Genomic DNA, 22,496 nt, shown 5'->3' with positions numbered 1-22,496 from the left:
CTTCAACCAGCTCTAGAATGGGAATGACAAGGGCAGACAGGAGAGTGGTACCCACATAACCTCTGCGATTGCCAAAACCATCTTCTTATTGGCTGGAACCCGGTTACTAGTTGAACGACGGGGCCCCATCGTCAACTCTTAGTTACCTGGTTCGCTGGTTGGGGGAGATAGCCTGTAAATGAGAGTGTGTACATGCGCCGAATAAAGGTTACGTACTCTTTGCATGCCACAAAGAGGAATCCCCTTCCATTAGGACTTGAGGTAGCAAGTCCTTTTCCAGGGTTACAGTGGACCCTTGACCAACGATGGCATCGTATAACATTAAATCTGACTAGCGATACATTTTAACACAAAAATTTTGCCTCGACTAGCGCTAAAAAACTCAACCAATGCGATTCGTTCCGTTCGAGACGCGTCCACTTGTGGCCTGAGCGCATCTCACTTGTCCTGTAGGTGCCAGTGTTTACAAGCCAGCCAGCCACTGCGTTCCCATCCAAACATACAATCGGAACATTTCATATTATCACAGCGTTTTTAGTGATTGCACCTGCAAAATAAGTCACCAAGAGCCCCAAGAAAGCTTCTAGTGTAAACCCTACAGCAAAAAGGGTGAGAATTACTATGGATATGAAGAAAGAGATCATTGCTAAGTATGAAAGTGGAGTGCGTGTCTCCGAGCTGGCCAGGTTGTACACAAAACCCCAATCAACCATCGCTACTATTGTGGCTAAGAAAACGGCAATCAAGGAAGCTATTCTTGCCAAAGGTGCAACTATGTTTTCAAAACTGAGATCGCAAGTGATAGAAGATGTTGAGAGCTACTGCAAGCCATGTTGGCAACCTGTACACTGACAATGTTGTGAAACACTTTAGGAATGTCATAAAGGAACGGGAGGTACAGACCTCTATGGACAGATATGTTGTGCGACAGATGTCCAGTGACTCTCAAGCTGGCCCTAGTGGCATTAAAAGAAGAAGGGAAGTAACCCCAGAAAAGGACTTGACACCTCAAGTCCTAATGGAAATGGATTCTCCTTCTAAACACTAACACCATCCACACACTCCCCTCCTCTCATCCCATCAATCATCACCAGATCTTCAATAAAGGTAAGTGTCATGTAATTGTACATGTCGTCTTCAGCTTGTGTGTACTAAAATTAATATTTCATATAGTAAAATTTTTTTTTTTCAATACTTGGGGGTGTCAGGAACGGATTAATTTGATTTCCATTATTTCTTATGGGGAAAATTAACTCGACTAATGATAATTTCGACTAACGATGAGATCTCAGGAACGGATTAATATCATTGGTCGAGGGCCCACTGTACTTCCCTTCTTCTTTTAATGCCACTAAGACCAGCTTGAGAGTCACTGGACCTCTGTCGCACAACAAATCTGTCCATAGAGCTCTGTACCTCCTGTTCCTTTAAGACTTTCCTAAAATGGGCCATAACATTGTCATTGTACATTTTGCCAACACAGCTTGCAGTAGCTGTGTCAGGGTGTTTTCATCCATAAAGGTTTGGAGTTCAACCCACTTTGCATACATTTCCTTAATCTCTCTTTTCAATTCCATACTAATTCTTGCCCTTTTTACCACAGGGAAGGCACTAGAAGCTTTCTTGGGGTTCATGGTGACTTATTTTGCAGTTACAAGCACTTAAAACGCTGGGATAATTTGAAATGTACCGAATGTATGCGTAGATGCGATCGCACTGGCTGGCTTGTAAACACTGGCGCTGAGGCCACATGTGGGACGCGTCCCGGACGAATCACGTAAGGTGAGTTTTTTATCGTGAGACGAGGCAAAATTTTTACGTTCAAATGCTTCGTATGGCAGATTAACGTAACGCGATGCGTTCGTACGGCGGGGGTCCACTGTACTTTCATCATGATTCAACACTTTCACCTCACTCATACATGATCACATATCCCTCCAAACTGCCAATATCTCAAACCTCTCCTTTAACCCTTTGACTGTTTCAGGCCCCTCTCTGAAACTGTCATTCTATGTCTCCAAATATTCGAAAAAAAAAATTATTTTTTCTTATGAAAATGTTAGGAATATTTTTCTGAGTGTTTTAAGCCTAAAAAAATTTTTTTGCCATCAGTACTTACTGAGATATGGAGCCGCAAAGCTTGCAGAAAGTGACGTGCGTATGGCAACAGCGGCGACTGCCGCCCACCCGGTATTCTTTTATTTACTCTAATTCAAAGGTTTCTTGCATTTTTCAATATTTTTCTGTTCCAGGTAACTTATGTGGCCTGTGAGACCAATGTAAGGTGCATTCTTCAAATATACACTCATTGTTTACAACCCAATAACAGAACAAACTTTATCACTATTAGTTTGTGTATACACTTTGTTTACACAAACAAACAATACAAAACAATGTTTATTACTATTGTCCCAATATGACTCAGTTTTTAGCAAGCCGCTAATACCAGACTGAGAGTTGAAGATCAAAATGAATTTTTTATGAGAGAGCCACAAAATTTGGTTAACACAAGCCTATCCGATGGTATCCTGACGCCAAATGACTTCGAACAGGCGATAAATGACATGCCCATGCACTCTGCCCCAGGGCCAGACTCATAGAACTCCGTGTTCATCAAGAACTGCAAGAAGCCCCTATCAAGAGCCTTTTCCATCCTATGGAGAGGGAGCATGGACACGGGGGTCGTCCCACAGTTACCAAAAACAACAGACATAGCCCCACTCCACAAAGGGGGCAGTAAAGCAACAGCAAAGAACTACAGACCGATAGCACTAACATCCCATATCATAAAAATCTTTGAAAGGGTCCTAAGAAGCAAGATCACCACCCATCTAGAAACCCATCAGTTACACAACCCAGGGCAACATGGGTTTAGAACAGGTCGCTCCTGTCTGTCTCAACTATTGGATCACTACGACAAGGTCCTAAATGCACTAGAAGACAAAAAGAATGCAGATGTAATATATACAGACTTTGCAAAAGCCTTCGACAAGTGTGACCATGGCATAATAGCGCACAAAATGCGCGCTAAAGGAATAACAGGAAAAGTCGGTCGATGGATCTATAATTTCCTCACTAACAGAACACAGAGAGTAGTCGTCAACAGAGTAAAGTCCGAGGCAGCTACGGTGAAAAGCTCTGTTCCACAAGGCACAGTACTCGCTCCCATCTGTTCCTCATCCTCATATCCGACATAGACAAGGATGTCAGCCACAGCACCGTGTCTTCCTTTGCAGATGACACCCGAATCTGCATGACAGTGTCTTCCATTGCAGACACTGCAAGGCTCCAGGCGGACATCAACCAAATCTTTCAGTGGGCTGCAGAAAACAATATGAAGTTCAACGATGAGAAATTTCAATTACTCAGATATGGTAAACATGAAGAAATTAAATCTTCATCAGAGTACAAAACAAATTCTGGCCACAAAATAGAGCGAAACACCAACGTCAAAGACCTGGGAGTGATCATGTCGGAGGATCTCAGAGAACCTTCACGGCGCGCATAACGGAGATAAAACACCTCAATTACTGGGAGCGCTTGAGGTTCTTAAAACTGTATTCCCTGGAACGCAGGCGGGAGAGATACATGATTATATACACCTGGAAAATCCTAGAGGGACTAGTACCGAACTTGCACACGAAAATCACTCACTACGAAAGCAAAAGACTTGGCAGACGATGCAACATCCCCCCAATGAAAAGCAGGGGTGTCACTAGCATGTTAAGAGACCATACAATAAGTGTCAGGGGCTTGAGACTGTTCAACTGCCTCCCAGCATACATAAGGGGGATTACCAACAGACCCCTGGCAGTCTTCAAGCTGGCACTGGACAAGCACCTAAAGTCGGTTCCTGACCAGCCGGGCTGTGGCTCGTACGTTGGTTTGCGTGCAGCCAGCAGCAACAGCCTGGTTGATCAGATTCTGATCCACCAGGAGGCCTGGTCACAGACCGAGCCGCGGGGGCGTTGACCCCCGGAACTCTCTCCAGGTAAACTCCAGGTAATATATATACATATGTACAGTCACTAAACACGTTCCTAGAACTGCTGCAGCTTGTGGAACTCTTTGAAATGTGGGTATATGCAGAGTGGCACTTGACACTCCTCACACATAAAACGAGTGCCTCTGCGTATTTGTGGGCGTTTTGTGGTATGTGTACATACATAACACCTCTTCTGAGCATTTTTCTTGGCAGTAGTAGGAGGCAGTTGCATGGGGTAGTGATCACCAGGCCTGAAACGAGATGACGTGTGTTGGTAATTTCATGGGCGCTGGTCTATTGCAGGTGTTGCTCCTTGGTACTTTGCAATTATTTGTCTGATTACTGACAAGCAAAATTCACCATATTTTGGTGTTTTGTTGGTCTTCAACTTGTATATGTTATAAGCATTTAGCATAGAGATATCAACCAGATGGAAAAAAAGTTTTATACAGTGGACCCCCGGTTAACGAACTTTTTTCATTCCAGTAGTATGTTCAGGTGCCAGTACTGACCGAATTTTTTCCCATAAGGAATATTGTGAAGTAGATTAGTACATTTCAGACCGCCAAACATACACGTACAAACGCACTTACATAAATACACTTACATAATTGGTCGCATTTGGAGGTGATCGTTAAGCGGGGGTCCACTGTATATCACTTATAACTGTTGCATACAGAGTCTGCAAACCCAATCTGCATGTCACATTTGTCCACTAAGCGCATATTGAGGTTGTAGTCCATGACAACTGCAGGCTTTAGAATGGGTTCATTGGTCTCTCTGTTGTGCCTGCCACTGTGTACCATTTCGTTTCGGTGAACTGATATCAACAATGTGACATCACGTTTGTCATGCCACCGAAATGCCATGATGTCATTGGCAGCAAAGGCTTGCACCTCACCTCTGCGAGTGCCAGCGTCGAACCTTGGCATATGTTTAAGATTACGACGCACTGTGCCACACACGTCTGTCAAGTTCACTCGCAAGAAATCACTGAGTAAGGGGCTTGTGTACCAGTTATCAGTAAATAACATATGCCCCTTACCAAGATATGGTTCCATCATTGTTCGAACCACATCACCAGAGATACCCAATAACTTCATGGTATCTCTCAAAGTATTACTGCCAGTGTACACAATTATATCCAAAACTAGACCACTTCTGCAATCACACAGTACAAATAGCTTTATACCAAAGCGTTTCCTCTTGCTTGGTATATATTGCTTGAATGAGAGTCTTCCTTTGAATAAAATCAAGGACTCATCAATAACAAGCTTCCTGAAGGGATAAAAATACATGCAGCACTTTTGTTTCAGGTACATAACACATTTCTTATCTTATATAACCTGTCGCTTCTGTCAGGCCTGGTTTTGTCTGAAAAGTGTAACATACGTAACAGTATCAGGAAACGATTGACACCAATAATGTCACTAAAACCTGGAGTTGAAATCAGGCTTTCTGTTGCCCAGTATGTGGTGACAGTGTGCTTATACACATGTGGCATAAGCATTATTGTGGCAAAAAACAGGTACATCTCTGCCACAGTTGTCTCCTTCCACTTGTGTAGCCGTGATTTTGGTGAGAGAATTGTATTTGCCATGGTGTAATCACAGTACATGTATGTGTTTGTTTCCTTGACAATGATGTCCATCAGGGGTTCATCGAAGAATAACTCAAAGCAGTCCAGTTCACTGGCATTGTTCCGAAGTGGACATGATGGCTTTATTCCACTTAGTGTTTCATCAAAGTCATGGGGACTGGGAACAAACTCGTCACCGTCCTGCCAATCCCAGATGCTGTCTGCTGGTGGGGTCTGGATATTGTACCGTGGTTGTGGTTGTGCAGGTTGTGGGAGTGTGGGGTCGGGTGAGGCTGGTTGTTGTGCAGAGTCAGCAGCGTGGGTGCCCGCTGATGGTGCCACATGGGCCGTGCCACCCTCACTATCACTACCACTGCCTGCTCCCTCACTCACATCATTCATACCCATCGTTACAGTATCGTCATCTTCACTATCAGGTCGTGGTGTAGGGCCACGGGATGTGCTCCCAGAGTTTCTCCTTCCCCTTGGAACAACATATGAAACACTACCAGACCGACCGCATGCTACGTCGTACATACTGCCGCTTCACTGGGGAATATTCACCCTCACTGTCACTAGAACTGCTTTCAATGACCTTGAAATCACTATCACATTCACTGCTAACATCTGGGTGTTGTACATGACCAAATAGTTTCCTCTTTCGTCCTGGTACAGGCGAACATGAACATGAACAAGCCGGCCCAGCACCAGAGGTGGAAGGTTGTGGGTCATCTGGATGTTCATCACTAATTACGTTATCCTGGGCACTTTTTCCGGTAACACTCGCTTCAAAACCCTGGAATTCACTGTCACTGACATTTTCGTCGCTGTTAGAGCTATCACTTGGGAACAAAAGACCTCCAATCCACCGAGGAGTGAGGAACTTCTTACCGAGAGGCATGGTGAAAATGGACTAACAAGATGGTGTTCCCACAATGCACCGCTGGGTCCCAGATTTTTTTCACAGGGTGCACACCGACCACTGAGACCCATTCTCTCTCATGTAGGCCTACCAGGCCTTTCGCGCTTGATTTGAAGCCACTAGAATTTGTGTGTATAAATACGTCAGAAACATTGGCTCGTAAGACGTATTTATACGTCGTAAACAGTCAAAGGGTTAAAGTGCAAGCACTGTACTTCCCATTTCCAGTACTCAAGTCCGGTTATATAAAAATCACTGGTTTCCCTGAATCCCTTCACTAAATATTACCCTTCTCACACTCCAACAGCTCATCAGGTCCCAAAAACAATAGTTAGTAAAGGAACTGCGTGTGTTTTGCCACAGGCGTTAAGTTTGACAACACAACCACTGCAGCTACTGTTTTATGATTTTTTTTTTTTTTTTAAGACATGGAGACAAATTTGTCTGATCACTTGTAAAAAAAAAAAAAAAAAAAAAGCAATAGAATACTATTCTGAATTGCAGAAACCTCTTTTGAATTTAAAATTGAGACTGAAGTTGAGAAATTTTGAATCAGCTAATTTTGACTAAAACAATTGCTAAAATGCTGACTAATGGTTATACAGTGGAACCTCGACTTACGAGTGTCCCAACGTACGAGTTTTTTGAGACACAAGCCGTCCCTGGGTCGATTTTTTGCCCTGAGTTACGAGCCAGCTCCCCCCCCCCCTCTTTCCCCTCAACCCAAAACCTGGACACCTCGCTTGTTTATCTATGATTTCATGCTTTAATTCCATGGAAACCATTCTCTTTTTCTTCTCAGCACTGTCCTTTACACTTACTTTCTTAGAACCCATGCTTAGAAAAACGAAATTTGGCCAAATGACTGTCAAAAATGTAAGCAAAGCATGAGAAAACTGCTCCCACAGCGAGGTAAACAGTGAACTGAGTTGGCGGCGTTTGTTATTATAATAAAAATTATTATTATTATTATTATTATTATTATTATTATTTTTTTTTTTTTTTTTTTTTCAACAAGTCGGCCGTCTCCCACCGAGGCAGGGTGACCCAAAAAAGAAAGAAAATCCCCAAAAAGAAAATACTTTCATCATCATTCAACACTTTCACCACACTCGCACATTATCACTGTTTTTGCAGAGGTGCTCAGAATACAACAGTCTAGAAGCATACACATATAAAGATACACAACATATCCCTCCAAACTGCCAATATCCCAAACCCCTCCTTTAAAGTGCAGGCATTGTACTTCCCATTTCCAGGACTCAAGTCCGACTATATGAAAATAACCGGTTTCCCTGAATCCCTTCACTAAATATTACCCTGCTCACACTCCAACAGATCGTCAGGTCCCAAGTACCATTTGTCTCCATTCACTCCTATCTAACACGCTCACGCACGCTTGCTGGAAGTCCAAGCCCCTTACCCACAAAACCTCCTTTACCCCCTCTCTCCAACCCTTTCGAGGACGACCCCTACCCCGCCTTCCTTCCCCTATAGATTTATATGCTTTCCATGTCATTCTACTGTGATCCATTCTCTCTAAATGACCAAACCAACTCAACAACCCCTCTTCTGCCCTCTGACTAATACTTTTATTAACTCCACACCTTCTCCTAATTTCCACACTCCGAATTTTCTGCATAATATTTACACCACACATTGCCCTTAAACAGGACATCTCCGCTGCCTCCAACCGTCTCCTCGCTGCTGCATTTACCACCCAAGCTTCACACCCATATAAGAGTGTTGGTACTACTATACTTTCATACATTCCCTTCTTTACCTCCATAGATAACGTTTTTTGACTCCACATATACCTCAACGCACCACTCACCTTTTTTCCCTCATCAATTCTATGATTAACCTCATCCTTCATAAATCCATCCGCCGACACGTCAACTCCCAAGTATCTGAAAACATTCACTTCTTCCATACTCCTCCTCCCCAATTTGATATCCAATTTTTCTTTATCTAAATCATTTGACACCCTCATCACCTTACTCTTTTCTATGTTCACTTTCAACTTTCTACCTTTACACACATTCCCAAACTCATCCACTAACCTTTGCAATTTTTCTTTAGAATCTCCCATAAGCACAGTATCATCAGCAAAAAGTAACTGTGTCAATTCCCATTTTGAATTTATTATTATTATTATCATTATTATTATTATTATTAATTTAACCAACTAACACAGATCCAGTTCCCTAAATTAATAATAATAACAGTAGAGCTTCATTTCCCTAAATTAATAATAATATAATAATATTACAGTCAAGTCAGTCATGTCACTCAGTGAGTCAGTCAAGTCACTCAGTAAGTCAGTCAGTCAAGTCATTCAGTAAGTCAGTGAAGTCATTCAGTAAGTCAGTCAAGTCACTCAGTAAGTCAGTCAAGTCACACAGTAAGTCAGTCAAGTCACTCAGTAAGTCAGTCAAGTCATTCAGTAAGTCAGTCAAGTCGCTCAGTAAGTCGGTCAAGTCACTCAGTAAGTCAGTCAGGTCATTCAGTAAGTCAGTCAAGTCACTCAGTAAGTCAGTCAAGTCATTCAGTAAGTCAGTCAAGTCAGTAAGTCAGTCACACAAACTCATGTTTACCTCTTTTTGTGTACAAAGTAACACTGCATTACGGCTACAGGTTATCTCTTGTCTAATATCTTTGTTTCTTTGTTAATTCTAAGACTTGATTGCTTATGCCTCTTCATGTCCCTTTCAGCAACACTGGTATGGCTACTGGATGTCATGATTGCTTGGTAGATACAATATATAGTACGTAATTAAAATATCATAACACAATTCACGAAGACAACTGCCTTGTAGCAGAGAAAGACTGGACTGGACATGTATGAATTACGAACTCTGGTATGGTCGGGTGGTGTCGGGGAGTGGTAGGGTAGGGCTCCCTGGCTGCTCTACAGCAAGGCAGCTGCTTGAGCAAAAGAATTTTTTTTCCTTCCCACAAACTGAACCGTGTTAAATTAATTAAACGACGTGTTACATAAAATTGTGCCGCAGCTCTTCAGTGGCAGTCTACTGTATTATTATAATAACGATAGAGCTTGAGTTCCCTAAATTAACAATAATAATTCTAATAATAATAATGATAGAGCTTCAGTTCCCTAAATTAATAACAGCAACAATAATAATAATAATAATTATTATTATTATAATGGAGCTTCAGTTTCCTAAATTAATAATAATAATAATAATAATAATAATAATAATAATAATAATAATAATAGAGTTAGAGCTAAAGAAGGAGTAGCAATAATGTTGAAGGATAAGCTATGGCAGGAAAAGAGGGACTACAAATGTATTAATTCAAGGATTATGTGGAGTAAAATAAAGATTGGATGTGAAAAGTGGGTTATAGTAAGCGTGTATGCACCTGGAGAAGAGAGAAGTGTAGAGGAGAGAGAGAGATTTTGGGAAATGTTGAGTGAATGCATGGGGAGTTTTGAATCAAGTGTGAGAGTAATGGTGGTTGGGGATTTCAATGCTAAAGTGGGTAAAAATGTTATGGAGGGAGTAGTAGGTAAATTTGGGGTGCCAGGGGTAAATGTAAATGGGGAGCCTTTAATTGAGCTATGTGTAGAAAGAGATTTGGTAATAAGTAATACATATTTTATGAAAAAGAGGATAAATAAATATACAAGGTATGATGTAGCACGTAATGAAAGTAGTTTGTTAGATTATGTATTGGTGGATAAAAGGTTGATGGGTAGGCTCCAGGATGTACATGTTTATAGAGGGGCAACTGATATATCAGATCATTATTTAGTTGTAGCTACAGTTATAGTAAGAGGTAGATGGGAAAAGAGGAAGGTGGCAACAACAAGTAAGAGGGAGGTGAAAGTGTATAAACTAAGGGAGGAGGAAGTTCGGGGGAGATATAAGCGACTGTTGGCAGAAAGGTGGGCTAGTGCAAAGCTGAGTAGTGGGTGGAGGGGGTTGAAGAGGGTTGGAATAGTTTTAAAAATGCAGTATTAGAATGTGGGGCAGAAGTTTGTGGTTATAGGAGGGTGGGGGCAGGTGGAAAGAGGAGTGATTGGTGGAATGATGAAGTAAAGCGTGTGATAAAAGAGAAAAAGTTAGCTTATGAGAGGTTTTTACAAAGCAAAAGTGTTATAAGAAGAGCAGAATATATGGAGAGTAAAAGAAAGGTGAAGAGAGTGGTGAGAGAGTGCAAAAGGAGAGCAGATGATAGAGTGGGAGAGGCACTGTCAAGAAATTTTAATGAAAATAAGAAAAAATTTTGGAGTGAGTTAAACAAGTTAAGAAAGCCTAGGGAAAGTATGGATTTGTCAGTTAAAAACAGAGTAAGGGAGTTAGTAGATGGGGAGAGGGAGGTATTAGGTAGATGGCGAGAATATTTTGATGAACTTTTAAATGTTGAGGAAGAAAGGGAGATGGTAATTTCATGCACTGGCCAGGGAGGTATACCATCTTTTAGGAGTGAAGAAGAGCAGAATGTAAGTGTGGGGGAGGTACGCGAGGCATTACGTAGAATGAAAGGGGGTAAAGCAGCTGGAACTGGTGGGATCATGACAAAAATGTTAAAAGCAGGGGGGGATATAGGGTTGGAGTGGTTGGTACTTTTGATTAATAAATGTATGAAAGAGGGGAAGGTACCTAGGGATTGGCAGAGAGCATGTATAGTCCCTTTATATAAAGGGAAAGGGGACAAAAGAGATTGTAAAAATTATGGAGGAATAAGTTTATTGAGTATACCAGGAAAAGTGTACGGTAGGGTTATAATTGAAAGAATTAGAGGTAAGACAGAATGTAGGATTGCGGATGAGCAAGGAGGTTTCAGAGTGGGTAGGGGATGTGTAGATCAAGTGTTTACATTGAAGCATATATGTGAACAGTATTTAGATAAAGGTAGGGAAGTTTTTATTGCATTTATGGATTTAGAAAAGGCATATGATAGAGTGGATAGGGGAGCAATGTGGCAGATGTTGCAAGTATATGGAATAGGTGGTAAGTTACTAAATGCTGTAAAGAGTTTTTATGAGGATAGTGAGGCTCAGGTTAGGGTGTGTAGAAGAGAGGGAGACTACTTCCCGGTAAAAGTAGGTCTTAGACAGGGATGCGTAATGTCACCATGGTTGTTTAATATATTTATAGATGGAGTTGTAAAGGAAGTAAATGCTAGGGTGTTTGGGAGAGGGGTGGGATTAAATTTTGGGGAATCAAATTCAAAATGGGAATTGACACAGTTACTTTTTGCTGATGATACTGTGCTTATGGGAGATTCTAAAGAAAAATTGCAAAGGTTAGTGGATGAGTTTGGGAATGTGTGTAAAGGTAGAAAGTTGAAAGTGAACATAGAAAAGAGTAAGGTGATAAGGGTATCAAATGATTTAGATAAAGAAAAATTGGATATCAAATTGGGGAGGAGGAGTATGGAAGAAGTGAATGTTTTCAGATACTTGGGAGTTGACGTGTCGGCGCATGGATTTATGAAGGATGAGGTTAATCATAGAATTGATGAGGGAAAAAAGGTGAGTGGTGCATTGAGGTATATGTGGAGTCAAAAAACGTTATCTATGGAGGCAAAGAAGGGAATGTATCAAAGTATAGTAGTACCAACACTCTTATATGGGTGTGAAGCTTGGGTGGTAAATGCAGCAGCGAGGAGACGGTTGGAGGCAGTGGAGATGTCCTGTCTAAGGGCAATGTGTGGTGTAAATATTATGCAGAAAATTCGGAGTGTGGAAATTAGGAAAAGGTGTGGAGTTAATAAAAGCATTAGTCAGAGGGCAGAAGAGGGGTTGTTGAGGTGGTTTGGTCATTTAGAGAGAATGGATCAAAGTAGAATGACATGGAAAGCATATAAATCTATTGAGGAAGGAAGGCGAGATAGGGGTCGTCCTCGAAAGGGTTGGAGAGACGGGGTAAAGGAGGTTTTGTGGGCAAGGGGCTTGGACTTCCAGGAAGCGTGCGTGAGCGTGTTAGGAGTGAATGGAGACAAATGGTACTTGGGACCTGACGATCTGTTGGAGTGTGAGCAGGGTAATATTAAGTGAAGGGGTTCAAGGAAACCGGTTATTTTCATATAGCCGGACTCGAGTCCTGAAAATGGGAAGTACAATGCCTGCACTTTAAAGGAGGGGTTTGGGATATTGGCAGTTTGGAGGGATATGTTATGTATCTTTATACGTATATGCTTCTAAACTGTTGTATTCTGAGCACCTCTGCAAAAACAGTGATTATATGTGAGTGTGGTGAAAGTGTTGAATGATGATGAAAGCATTTTCTTTTTGGGGATTTTCTTTCTGTTTTGGGTCACCCTGCCTCGGTGGGAGACGGCCGACTTGTTGAAAAAAAAAAAATAATACATAATACGTATGTAATAATAATGTAGATTGCTTCTGCTAGTTGGCACAGTAAACATGTTTACATCGGTGGGGGAGCAGTTCTCTCGTGCTTGTTTGCATTTTCTACAGTCATTTGGCCAAATTTCTTTTTTTCTTACCATGGTCCTAAGAAAATAAGTGTAAAGGGCAGTGCTGAGAAGAAAAGGACGATGATTTTCATCAGCGTCCCCCACCCACACTTTATAAATACACATTGTTTCAGTGTTTTCCTTAGAAAACTAGTGATCTACTGCAGTTAGCCTCAAAAATACTCTGTTTTCTCTTACAGTAAGAACATGGGAAGATACTATAGTCAAATTGGGACAAATGGCAGACACTTCTGCCGCTGCCTCTGCCACCAAAAATGGCCTATTTTATTCATTCTAGAGTATATATCATGTTTCTGTGCTAATTAAATTGTTTATTTTGTCATGTTAGATGAATTGTGATAAATAAGCCATACAGTTGATAATAGCGTCATATTCAAGTATTTTTTTCCCGTCTCTCTAGAATCCAGGAACGAATTAATGGCTTTTCAATTAGCCCCTTGACTGTCGCAGCCCCAAATCCTGAGGTGTCTCCTGGTGTCAGAATTTGCAAAAAAAAAAATTATTTTATGAAATGATAGAGAATCTTTTTCTGATTGTAATGACACCAAAAGAACGAAATTTGATGAAAAACTGACGGAATTACACTCTCGCGAAGTTAGCGACCTCGGCAATATTTACGAATTGGCGATTTCTCCCACTTTGAGCCCTATTTTCAGCTAATTCCATTGTTTCAGTCGACCAAACTCATAGCTATTTCTTTAGAACTCCATTTTTTCTATTGATTGAGTACAAGAAATTGCCCATTTACCGATTTCAACTACCCAATAACGTGGTCAGAAATTTGCAATTTGGCCAATTTCACGAAAATTAAAAAATATGACAATTTCAAAACGGTCCAGAATGAACAATGCAGACATTCCTGGCTCTAACATAACATTTTCTTTGTTCATCAGTCACGTCTCCATGCCCCTCTGATATTACTGTTGCTTTCTATTTTGAATTTTTATTCAAACAAAAAATAGAAGATTTACTGTTATGCAGACTACTGCAATATTGTAATAATCGTATAAATAATGTCAACCCATTCCTGACTGCATATTAAAATGGCTACTTGGGCATTTATTTGTTTACTTTTGAACATCAGCAAAAATTAAACATTTCCCCTACTTTGAGCTCCATTTCCAGGTTCTTTTCATAGTAAAACGAATCAAAATCACCTCTATTTCTATAATATGCTTTCCATTCTATCAAATGAGACCAAGAAAACGAGAATACAAACATAAATACTATACGAAAATAGATCATAAAGTCGGCATTTTATTATGCACTGCTTTCTGCAGGATTTTTTTTATATGGTGCACACTGACCACACAGACCTATTCTCTCACATGTGGGCCTACCAGCTTTCTCCTGCTTGATTTGAAGCCGCTAGAATTTATGAGTATACATATGTATATATACGTCAAAAACGGTGGCTCATAAGACGTATATATACGACCAAAACAGTCAAAGGGTTAATTTAACCCTTTCAGGGTCGGCAGGCCCTCTCCCAAACCTGTTCTCAGGGTCGGAAAAAAAAAAAATTCTTATGAAAAGATTATAGGCTAAACAAGAAGTTTTTGCCATCAATACTTACCGAGATATGGAGGCGTGAAGTTGACAGAAAATGACCGGCATTGGGCAACAATACCGACTGCCCGACTGCTGGTCACCCGGTAATCTTTTTTTTTTCCTCCAAGTAACTTTTATGGTCTGTGAGACCAATATGAGCACTATTTTGTAAGTTTTTTCTCTTTCTTTACTACACAATAACTGCACAAACACTGTTGTCACTATATTGTTTTCAAAACTTGTTTACACAAATGAATAATATAAAATGTTGTTTATTACTATTTTTCTGTTTTATATACACATATACAATCACAATCTAGAAGTTCTGCAGCCTGTGGAAGTCTTTGAAACATGGTGTCATGCACAATGGTGTTTTATACTCCTCACACATAAAACGAGTGTCTCTTCGTTGTTGTGGGCGTTTTTTGTATGTGCACACACGTAACACCTCTTCTGAGCCTTTCTCTTGAAAGCAGTAGCAGGCAGTTTGTTAGGAAGTGATCACCATGCTTCAGACGAGAAGGTAGTTGTTGATAATTTCGTGGGCAGTTTTCTGTTGCAGGTGTTGCTCCTTGGTACTTGATTATTATTTGTCTGATGAAAGACAAACAAAATTCGCCATATGGTGGTTTGTTTCTGGTCCTCATCTTCTACATATTATAAGCACTGGGCATGGAAATGTCCAGAATATGGAAAAAGAGTTTTATGTACCACTTATAACTCTTGTGAACACAATCAGCAAACCCAATCTGCATATCACATTTGTCCACTGAATGCATATTGAGGATGTAGACAATCACAGCTGCAGGTTTTAGAATGGGTTCATTGCTCTCTCTATGCTGCCTGCCAGTGTCTGCCATTTCGTTAGGGTGAACTGATGACAACAGTGTGACATCTCATCTGTCATGCCACCAAAATGCCATGATGTCATTGGCAGCGAACGCCTGCACCTCACCTCTACGAGTGCCAGCATCAAACCTGGGCATATGTTTACTATTTGCATGCACTGTGCCACACACATCACGTTCACTCGCAAGAAATCACTGAGTAAAAGGCTTGCGTACCAGTTATCAGTACATAATATATGTCCCTTACCAAGATATGGTTCCATCATTGTTCTAACCACATCACCAGAGATACCCAGTAACTTCCTGGTATCACACAGTGTATTACTTCCAGTGTACACAATTATATCCAATAGAAGACCAATGTAGCAATCACAAAGCACAAACAACTTTATACTAAAGCATTTCCTCTTGCTTGGTATGTACTGCTTGAATGAGAGTCTTCCTTTGAACAGAATCAAAGACTCATCAATAACAAGCTTCCTGAAGGGATAAAAATACATATTGAATTTCTCTTTCAGATATACAAACGCATTCCTAAGCTTATATAACCTGTTGTTTCTGTCAGGCCTGGTTTTGTCTGAGAAGTGAAGCATTTATTTATTTATTTTATTTATTTTATTTATTTATTTATAATTTGAGCACACTTACAGAGGTACAAAAAAAAATACAGATAAGAGCAGCATGCCAAAGCCACTTATACTATGCATAGCATTACGGGCTGGCTTAAAATTAACTTAAGATTAACTAAGCAATGATGAAATCAGTGAAAAACATTAATGTAAACTGATTACTATAAAGCACAAGTGAGTATTACAAAGACAGGTCATATGGTTGCATGCATTGTTGTAAATTCAGTAGAATGGAGTATTCTGTTAGGTAGTGAATTTAAAAAATAATAAAGTTAGATTGGGTTTTAGGTTTAACATTTATGTGATATAATTGTGAGAAACATTTAAGATATACAATTTATAAGGTTCAGTTATTCAGTATTTATTTGGTTTTGGGTGAGTAAGTGATCTTTGAGAAGAGACTTGAATTTATAAACAGGTAGTGTTTCTTTTATATTAACAGGTAATGAATTCCAGATTTTAGGGCCTTTTATGTGCATTGAGTTTTTGCATAGCGTGAGATGGACACGAGGAATATCAAAGAGTGATCTGTGCCTTGTGTTATGGTCATGTGTTCTGTTGAGGTTGGCAAGGAGATGTTTGAGGGGAGGGTTAATATCAGAGTTGAGTGTTCTATGTATGTAATAGGTGCAGTAATAAGTATGGATGTTTTGTATGGTGAGTAGGTTGAGTGTATTGAATATTGGTGGAGTGTGCTGCCTGTAGTGAGAATTTGTTATCATTCTAACTGCAGCCTTTTGTTGGGTAATTAGTGGTCTGAGATGGTTACTTGTTGTTGAGCCCCATGCACAAATTCCATAGGTGAGATAGGGGTAAATAAGAGAGTGATATAGGGCCAGGAGGGCTGACTGTGGAGCATAGTACCGTATCTTCGATAGTATGCCTACAGTCTTGGAAATTTTCTTAGAAATTTGTTGTATATGTGTATGAAATTTGAGTCTATTATCAAGGTGGATTCCTAAGAATTTTCCCTCTGTTAGCTTTGTGATAGGTGATCCGTTTATCATTATGTTAAGAGGGACATCTGTAGCTCTGTTACCAAACTGAATGAAGTAGGTTTTGTCAATGTTTAGTGTAAGTTTGTTAGTACTCATCCAGGTAGATATTTTCTGTAATTCGGTATTTACAGTATTGGCTAGCGTGACTGGGCTCGGGTGGGAGAAGACGTATGTTGTGTCATCAGCAAATAGTGTGGGTTTGAGTAATTGAGAAGCATTTGGTAGGTCATTTATGTATAGGAGAAAGAGAAGAGGGCCAAGGACACTTCCCTGTGGGACACCAACTGTAATTGGTTGTGCAGAAGAGTTTGCCCCATTTGCGTACACATATTGGCTTCTGTTGCTGAGGTATGACTTGAGGTAGTTGAGGGAGTGCCCTCTTATACCATAGTGTGATAATTTTACGTGGAGCAAGTCATGGTCAACTGTATCAAAAGCTTTACGTAAGTCAATGAAGATCCCCAGTGGGACTTCTTTTTTCTCTATTGCAGTGTATATATGTTCTAGCATGTGTATAATAGCATCATTAGTATTTTTATTAGGCCTGAATCCAAATTGGCAGGGGTTGAGTATGTTTTGGGAGATAAGGTAGGAGTAGATTCGTTTATGAATTAATTTTTCGAAGATTTTTGAGAGAGGGTGTAAGTTGGATATTGGCCTATAGTTATTCAACTCTGTTTGGTCTCCTCCTTTGTGGATCGGGGTGACCCTTGCTATTTTGAGTACTGTAGGGAAGGTGGAGGATTCAATGGATTTGTTAAAGAGTGTTGCAATGATTGGTGATAGCACTTGTGACACTTTTTTGTATATAAAGGGTGGTAAGGTATTTAAATCTCCTGCCTTGTTTTTTAGTGCGTTGATAATAAGGGAGACTTCGTATGGGTTAGTCGGAGCTAGGAACAGTGTGTTCGGGTAGTTGCCGGTGAGGTAGTCATTTGGTGGGGTATCTGAGCTTGGGATTTTATTGGCAAGGTTTTGTCCTATAGTGGAGAAGAAATCATTGAGTCTGTTTGCTGTTTCTGTTGGTGGGAGTTGGGGTTCATCTGATTTTGCTAATTTTATTTCGCTATTTCGTGATATCTTTTTTGTTCCCAGAATTTCTGATAGGGTTTTCCAGGTCTTTTTTATATCACCTCGTAAGTTGGATAATCTGTTCTCATAATACAATTTTTTTGCCCTTCTTATCAGGCTGGTTAGGATTGACGAGTAACGTTTTGTTTGGTCTCTGGTTATGTGACCCATTCTGTACTGTTTTTCATATTGGTGTTTTGTATTTATGGATTTGAGAATGCTGGGTGTTAGCCAGGGACTGTTCAGTCTCTTAGCTGTCATCTGCTTAGTTTTTTTAGGGCAGTGCTTGTTATAGAGGTATTGAGTCTTTTTTAGAAAATTATTAATACATTCGTCAATATCTGTATTGATTTCTAGCTCAGTGTGCCAATCAATGTTTGCTAATGCTGTTGTGAAGTTATTAATGGCTGCCTCATTGTGAAGTCTGAAGGTGACTTTAGTAGTGTCTTGGGGTAATTTACCAAGAGTTGTTATGAGGAAAGTAGGGTAGTGGTCTGTGGTATTATCTGTAATTATGCCTGATTTTAAAGGGGATATGGTGTTGGTCCAGATGTGGTCAAGTAGGGAAACACTAGTCTCTGTAACTCTTGTAGGTTTTGTTACTGTTGGTAGCAACATACAGTTACTCATTGTGTTTGTGAATTCAGTAACGTGTGGGTCCTGGTCTTGCAGGAGATTTATATTGAAGTCACCTGAGAGTAGTAAGTGATCTTTGTTCATGCGTGCATCAGTTATGTTTATCAATGTGAGAGGTTTTTGTAGGTATTTGGATTTGAATTTGGCTATTATATATTCCCCATGTTCATCTCTTGTGCAAGTATTAGTGATACATTCTAGTTGGTCTGAGTAGTATATGGCTGTGCCACCCCCTTGTTGGTCTGGCCTACAGTTGTGTATGGCTGTGTAACCAGGAATGGTATAGACATCTGTAGTATCAGGCTTTAGCCAGGTTTCAGTTAGTGTAATGATGGACATATTGGCATGTAAGGAATTTAGTAATGCTATGAGGTCATCGTAATGCTTGCTTAAAGATCTGATATTGTAGTTAAAGATAGTTATGTTGTTGTTGGCACTGAGAAGTGCCTTTGATTGTTCTGCAGTGTAGTAATTACAGTAACTGTTTGATTCATTTAAGTCATTAAATAAGAGGTTGGTATCTGGATCAATGCTTGTAATCATACGGAATAGTAGCACAAATTGATTCACTCCTATTATATCACTGAAACCTGGGGTTGCAATCAGGTAGTCTGTCGGCCAGTATGATTTCACACTGTGCTTATACACATGTGGCATAAGCATTATTGTGGCAAATAAAAGATACATCTCAGCTACATTTGTCTCCTTCCACTGGTGTAGGCGTGAGATTGGTGAAAGTATTGTGTTTGCCATGGTGTACTCAAAGTACCTGTTGCTTTCCCCTGACAATAATTTCCATCAGCGGTTGGTCAAAGAATAACTCGAAACATTCCAGTTCAGTGGCATTGTTCCCAAGTGTACAAGATGGCCGTATTCCACTTTGGCTTTCATCAAACTGATGGGGATTTGGAACAAAATTGGCAGCTTCCTGCCAATCCCAGGTGCGGTCTGCTGATGGGTACTGGATATTGACAGGTGGTTGTGGAGGTTGTGGTTTGGAGGTTGTGGTTGTGGAGGCTGGTGTGGTGGGTGGTTGGGTGGGGGATGGTGCCCTTTGTTGTAGATCAGCTGATGCAGCAGCGTGGGTGGCAGCATGGCCCACTGCTGGTGCCTCACAGCTGGCACCACCACTACCACCACCAGATGCATGCACCTTTTCCATCCCAATTGTAACACTATCATCTTCATTTTCACTATCTGTTCCTGCTGTACAGCCAGGGAATGTACTCCAAGATGTATTCCTTCTCCTTGGAATAGCATATGGCACACTACCAGAGCGTATATACCGTCGTATATACTGACACTTCACTGGAGAATATTCCACTTCACTATTGCTACTGGAACTGTTTTCAAGAGCTTATAGTTCATATTCACTATCACTATTATCACCATTGCTCACATCCGAGTCCTGGATATGGGAAAATAAGAGTTTCCTCTTTCGTTCTGGTGCAACTGAACGTGAACAAGACTGCCCAACACCAGAAGTGGAAGGTTGAGGGTCGTCTGGGTTTTCCTCACTATTACCGGTATTATGGTCATTACTTTCAGTCACAACCTTATCAAAACCTTGAAACTCATCTTCACTGGCACTTCCATCTGTATTAGAACTATCACTGGGGAAAAAAAGTGTCCCAGTTCGCCGAGGAGTGAGGAGTTTCTTACCACGAGGCATGGTGAGCAAGGTGTACTAAAATGACGTTCCCACAATGCATCACTGGGTCCCAGAATTTTTTCCTACTGCGCACACTGACCACTCAGACCCATTCTCTCACATCTAGGCCTACTAGCTGTTTCCCGCTTAATTTGAAGCCACTAGAATTTACGCGTACCAGTACGGCACCAACCCTGGCGCGCTAGCCGTAGTAGTACAGCACCAACCCTGAAAGGGTTAAATGAGGAAAATTATTTTGATGTACGAGCAAATTGAGTTATGAGCTAGCTCCTGGAATGGATTGAACTCGTAAGTCAAGGTTCCACTGTACAGTGGAACCTCAAATTTCAAACTTAATCCTTTCCAGGAGCTAGTTTTAAATTCGAAAAGTTTGAAAGGTCAAGGAATATTTCCCATAAGAAATAATAGAAATACAATTAATCCGTTCCAGAAACCCAAAAATATTCACAAAAAATATACATTTTACAAGAACATAAGAAAGGAGGAACACTGCAGCAGGCCTGTTGGCCCATGCTAGGCAGGTCCTTTACAATTTATCCCACTAACAAAACATTTGCCCAACCCAATTTTCAATGCAGTATTACATTATACTTTTACATACACACAACAGATATAGTGTACAATTATTAATAAATTTAAATAAACATATAAAACAACATTTTTATTACCTTTATTGATAGAGAGGAGAGAGGGAGTTGGGGTTAGTGTTTAGAAGGGTAATCCCCCTCCATAAGGACTTTAGGTATCAAAGCCCTCTCTGTGGTTACTTCCCTTCTCTGTCTTTTAATGCCACTAGGACCAGCTTGAGACTCACTGGACCCCTGTCTCACAAAATAACTGTCCACAGTCTTCTGTTTCTGGCACCTCTTTAAGATTTCCCTAAAATGGGACATGGTTCTATCACTGAACTTGTTGCAAAGATGGCTTGTTTCAGCTTGCTCAGGGTGGTACTTCTGCACAAACATTTGGACATCATTCCACTTGGAGCAAATCTCCTTAATCTTTGAATTGGCATGCAACTTCCTTGCCTTTTCACAAATAATTGTCTCTGGAACAATATCACCTGCCATCTCTTTATCCTTGATCCACACCAGCAACAACTTACAACATACTTCTGTATTATTTCTTTCTTCACATCTATGGTGTTTCTCACTTTCTTTACCACAGGGGTACCACTAGCAAGTTTCTTTGGGCCCATGTTAGCTTATTTCACAGTCCCACAAGCACTAAACACAATGAATTAATCGTAAAATGTTTGAATGAGACCGCAGGTTAGTGTTCACTCAAGCATCAACAAAGCCAGACTGGCTCACGGCACCTGCACGGGGACGCAGACAGAGCAGGCTGGCGGACAGGTCCAACACCCGGCGGTTTGAAAATAGGGGCGAGTTTGATAATAGGGACAAAGTTGGTTTGAAAAAAGCGGTCGATTTTCGAAGAGCTCGATAAGCGATACATTCGAAATTTGAGGTTCTACTGTACATGTTTACTTTGTGACTGTGTTGTGTCAATCATTTACAATACTGTACTTCATCGAGAGATTATTAATACCTAAGTTACTTAGTGTGTGTCACATAATAATACAGTAATAATAAATATTTAGTAAGAAAATTTATGTTTTCATTAAAGAGCCTTTCAAGTATGGGGAAGTATGGAGGCCCTGGAGGAGGAGAGAATGAAGAGAGAAAGAGAAGTGAAACAGTATCAGCAAAGTAAGTATAGCAGTATATTTGGTTAATTATGTTATTTATTTTACTTCATTGTAATTGTGTCATACCTTCTTTAAATTATCATGCACTCATTTAGAAAAAAAAGCAGCTACAGAAGTTCGATGAATCTGGAAAGGTATAAAAAAAAAAAAGGTATAAAAGCCCCCTAAAAAGGCAAAGTGATAAGTAAGATGAAGTCTAGGCACTGAAAGATTGTACACCAGGTTGGAGGGAAGAAATACTGAGGTGGATGTACACTAAAAATAATAATAAAAAATTCTCAACATCTGTCTACTGCCAGGCAGGGTGACCCAAAGAAGGAAAGTTTCACCATCATTCATTTAGTTACTCGCTGTATAGTCCTTGTGGCTTAGCGCTTCTTTTTGATTATAATAATAATCATTTAGTTACTCTCTTGCCATTGG

The 22,496-nt window shown here is 40.4% G+C and overlaps 1 protein-coding gene across 4 annotated transcripts in view; it reads left to right on the top strand.

Moving 5' to 3' along the window:
* Positions 1-22,496, top strand: part of ZnT49B (Zinc transporter 49B) — a 145,887-nt gene that overhangs the window by 39,475 nt on the left and 83,916 nt on the right. For all 4 annotated transcript variants that reach the window (XM_070094312.1, XM_070094313.1, XM_070094311.1 and 1 more), the window contains exon 5: positions 21,992-22,074. In XM_070094312.1, coding sequence (XP_069950413.1) covers positions 21,992-22,074 — 83 coding nt within the window. The remainder of the gene's footprint in view (positions 1-21,991; positions 22,075-22,496) is intronic.

The sequence above is a fragment of the Cherax quadricarinatus genome, chromosome 45 (genome assembly GCF_038502225.1).
Source record: "Cherax quadricarinatus isolate ZL_2023a chromosome 45, ASM3850222v1, whole genome shotgun sequence".
Taxonomy (NCBI): domain Eukaryota; kingdom Metazoa; phylum Arthropoda; class Malacostraca; order Decapoda; family Parastacidae; genus Cherax; species Cherax quadricarinatus.
Note: the sequence above shows the minus strand (reverse complement) of the source record. Positions and strands in the feature narration are given on the sequence as shown.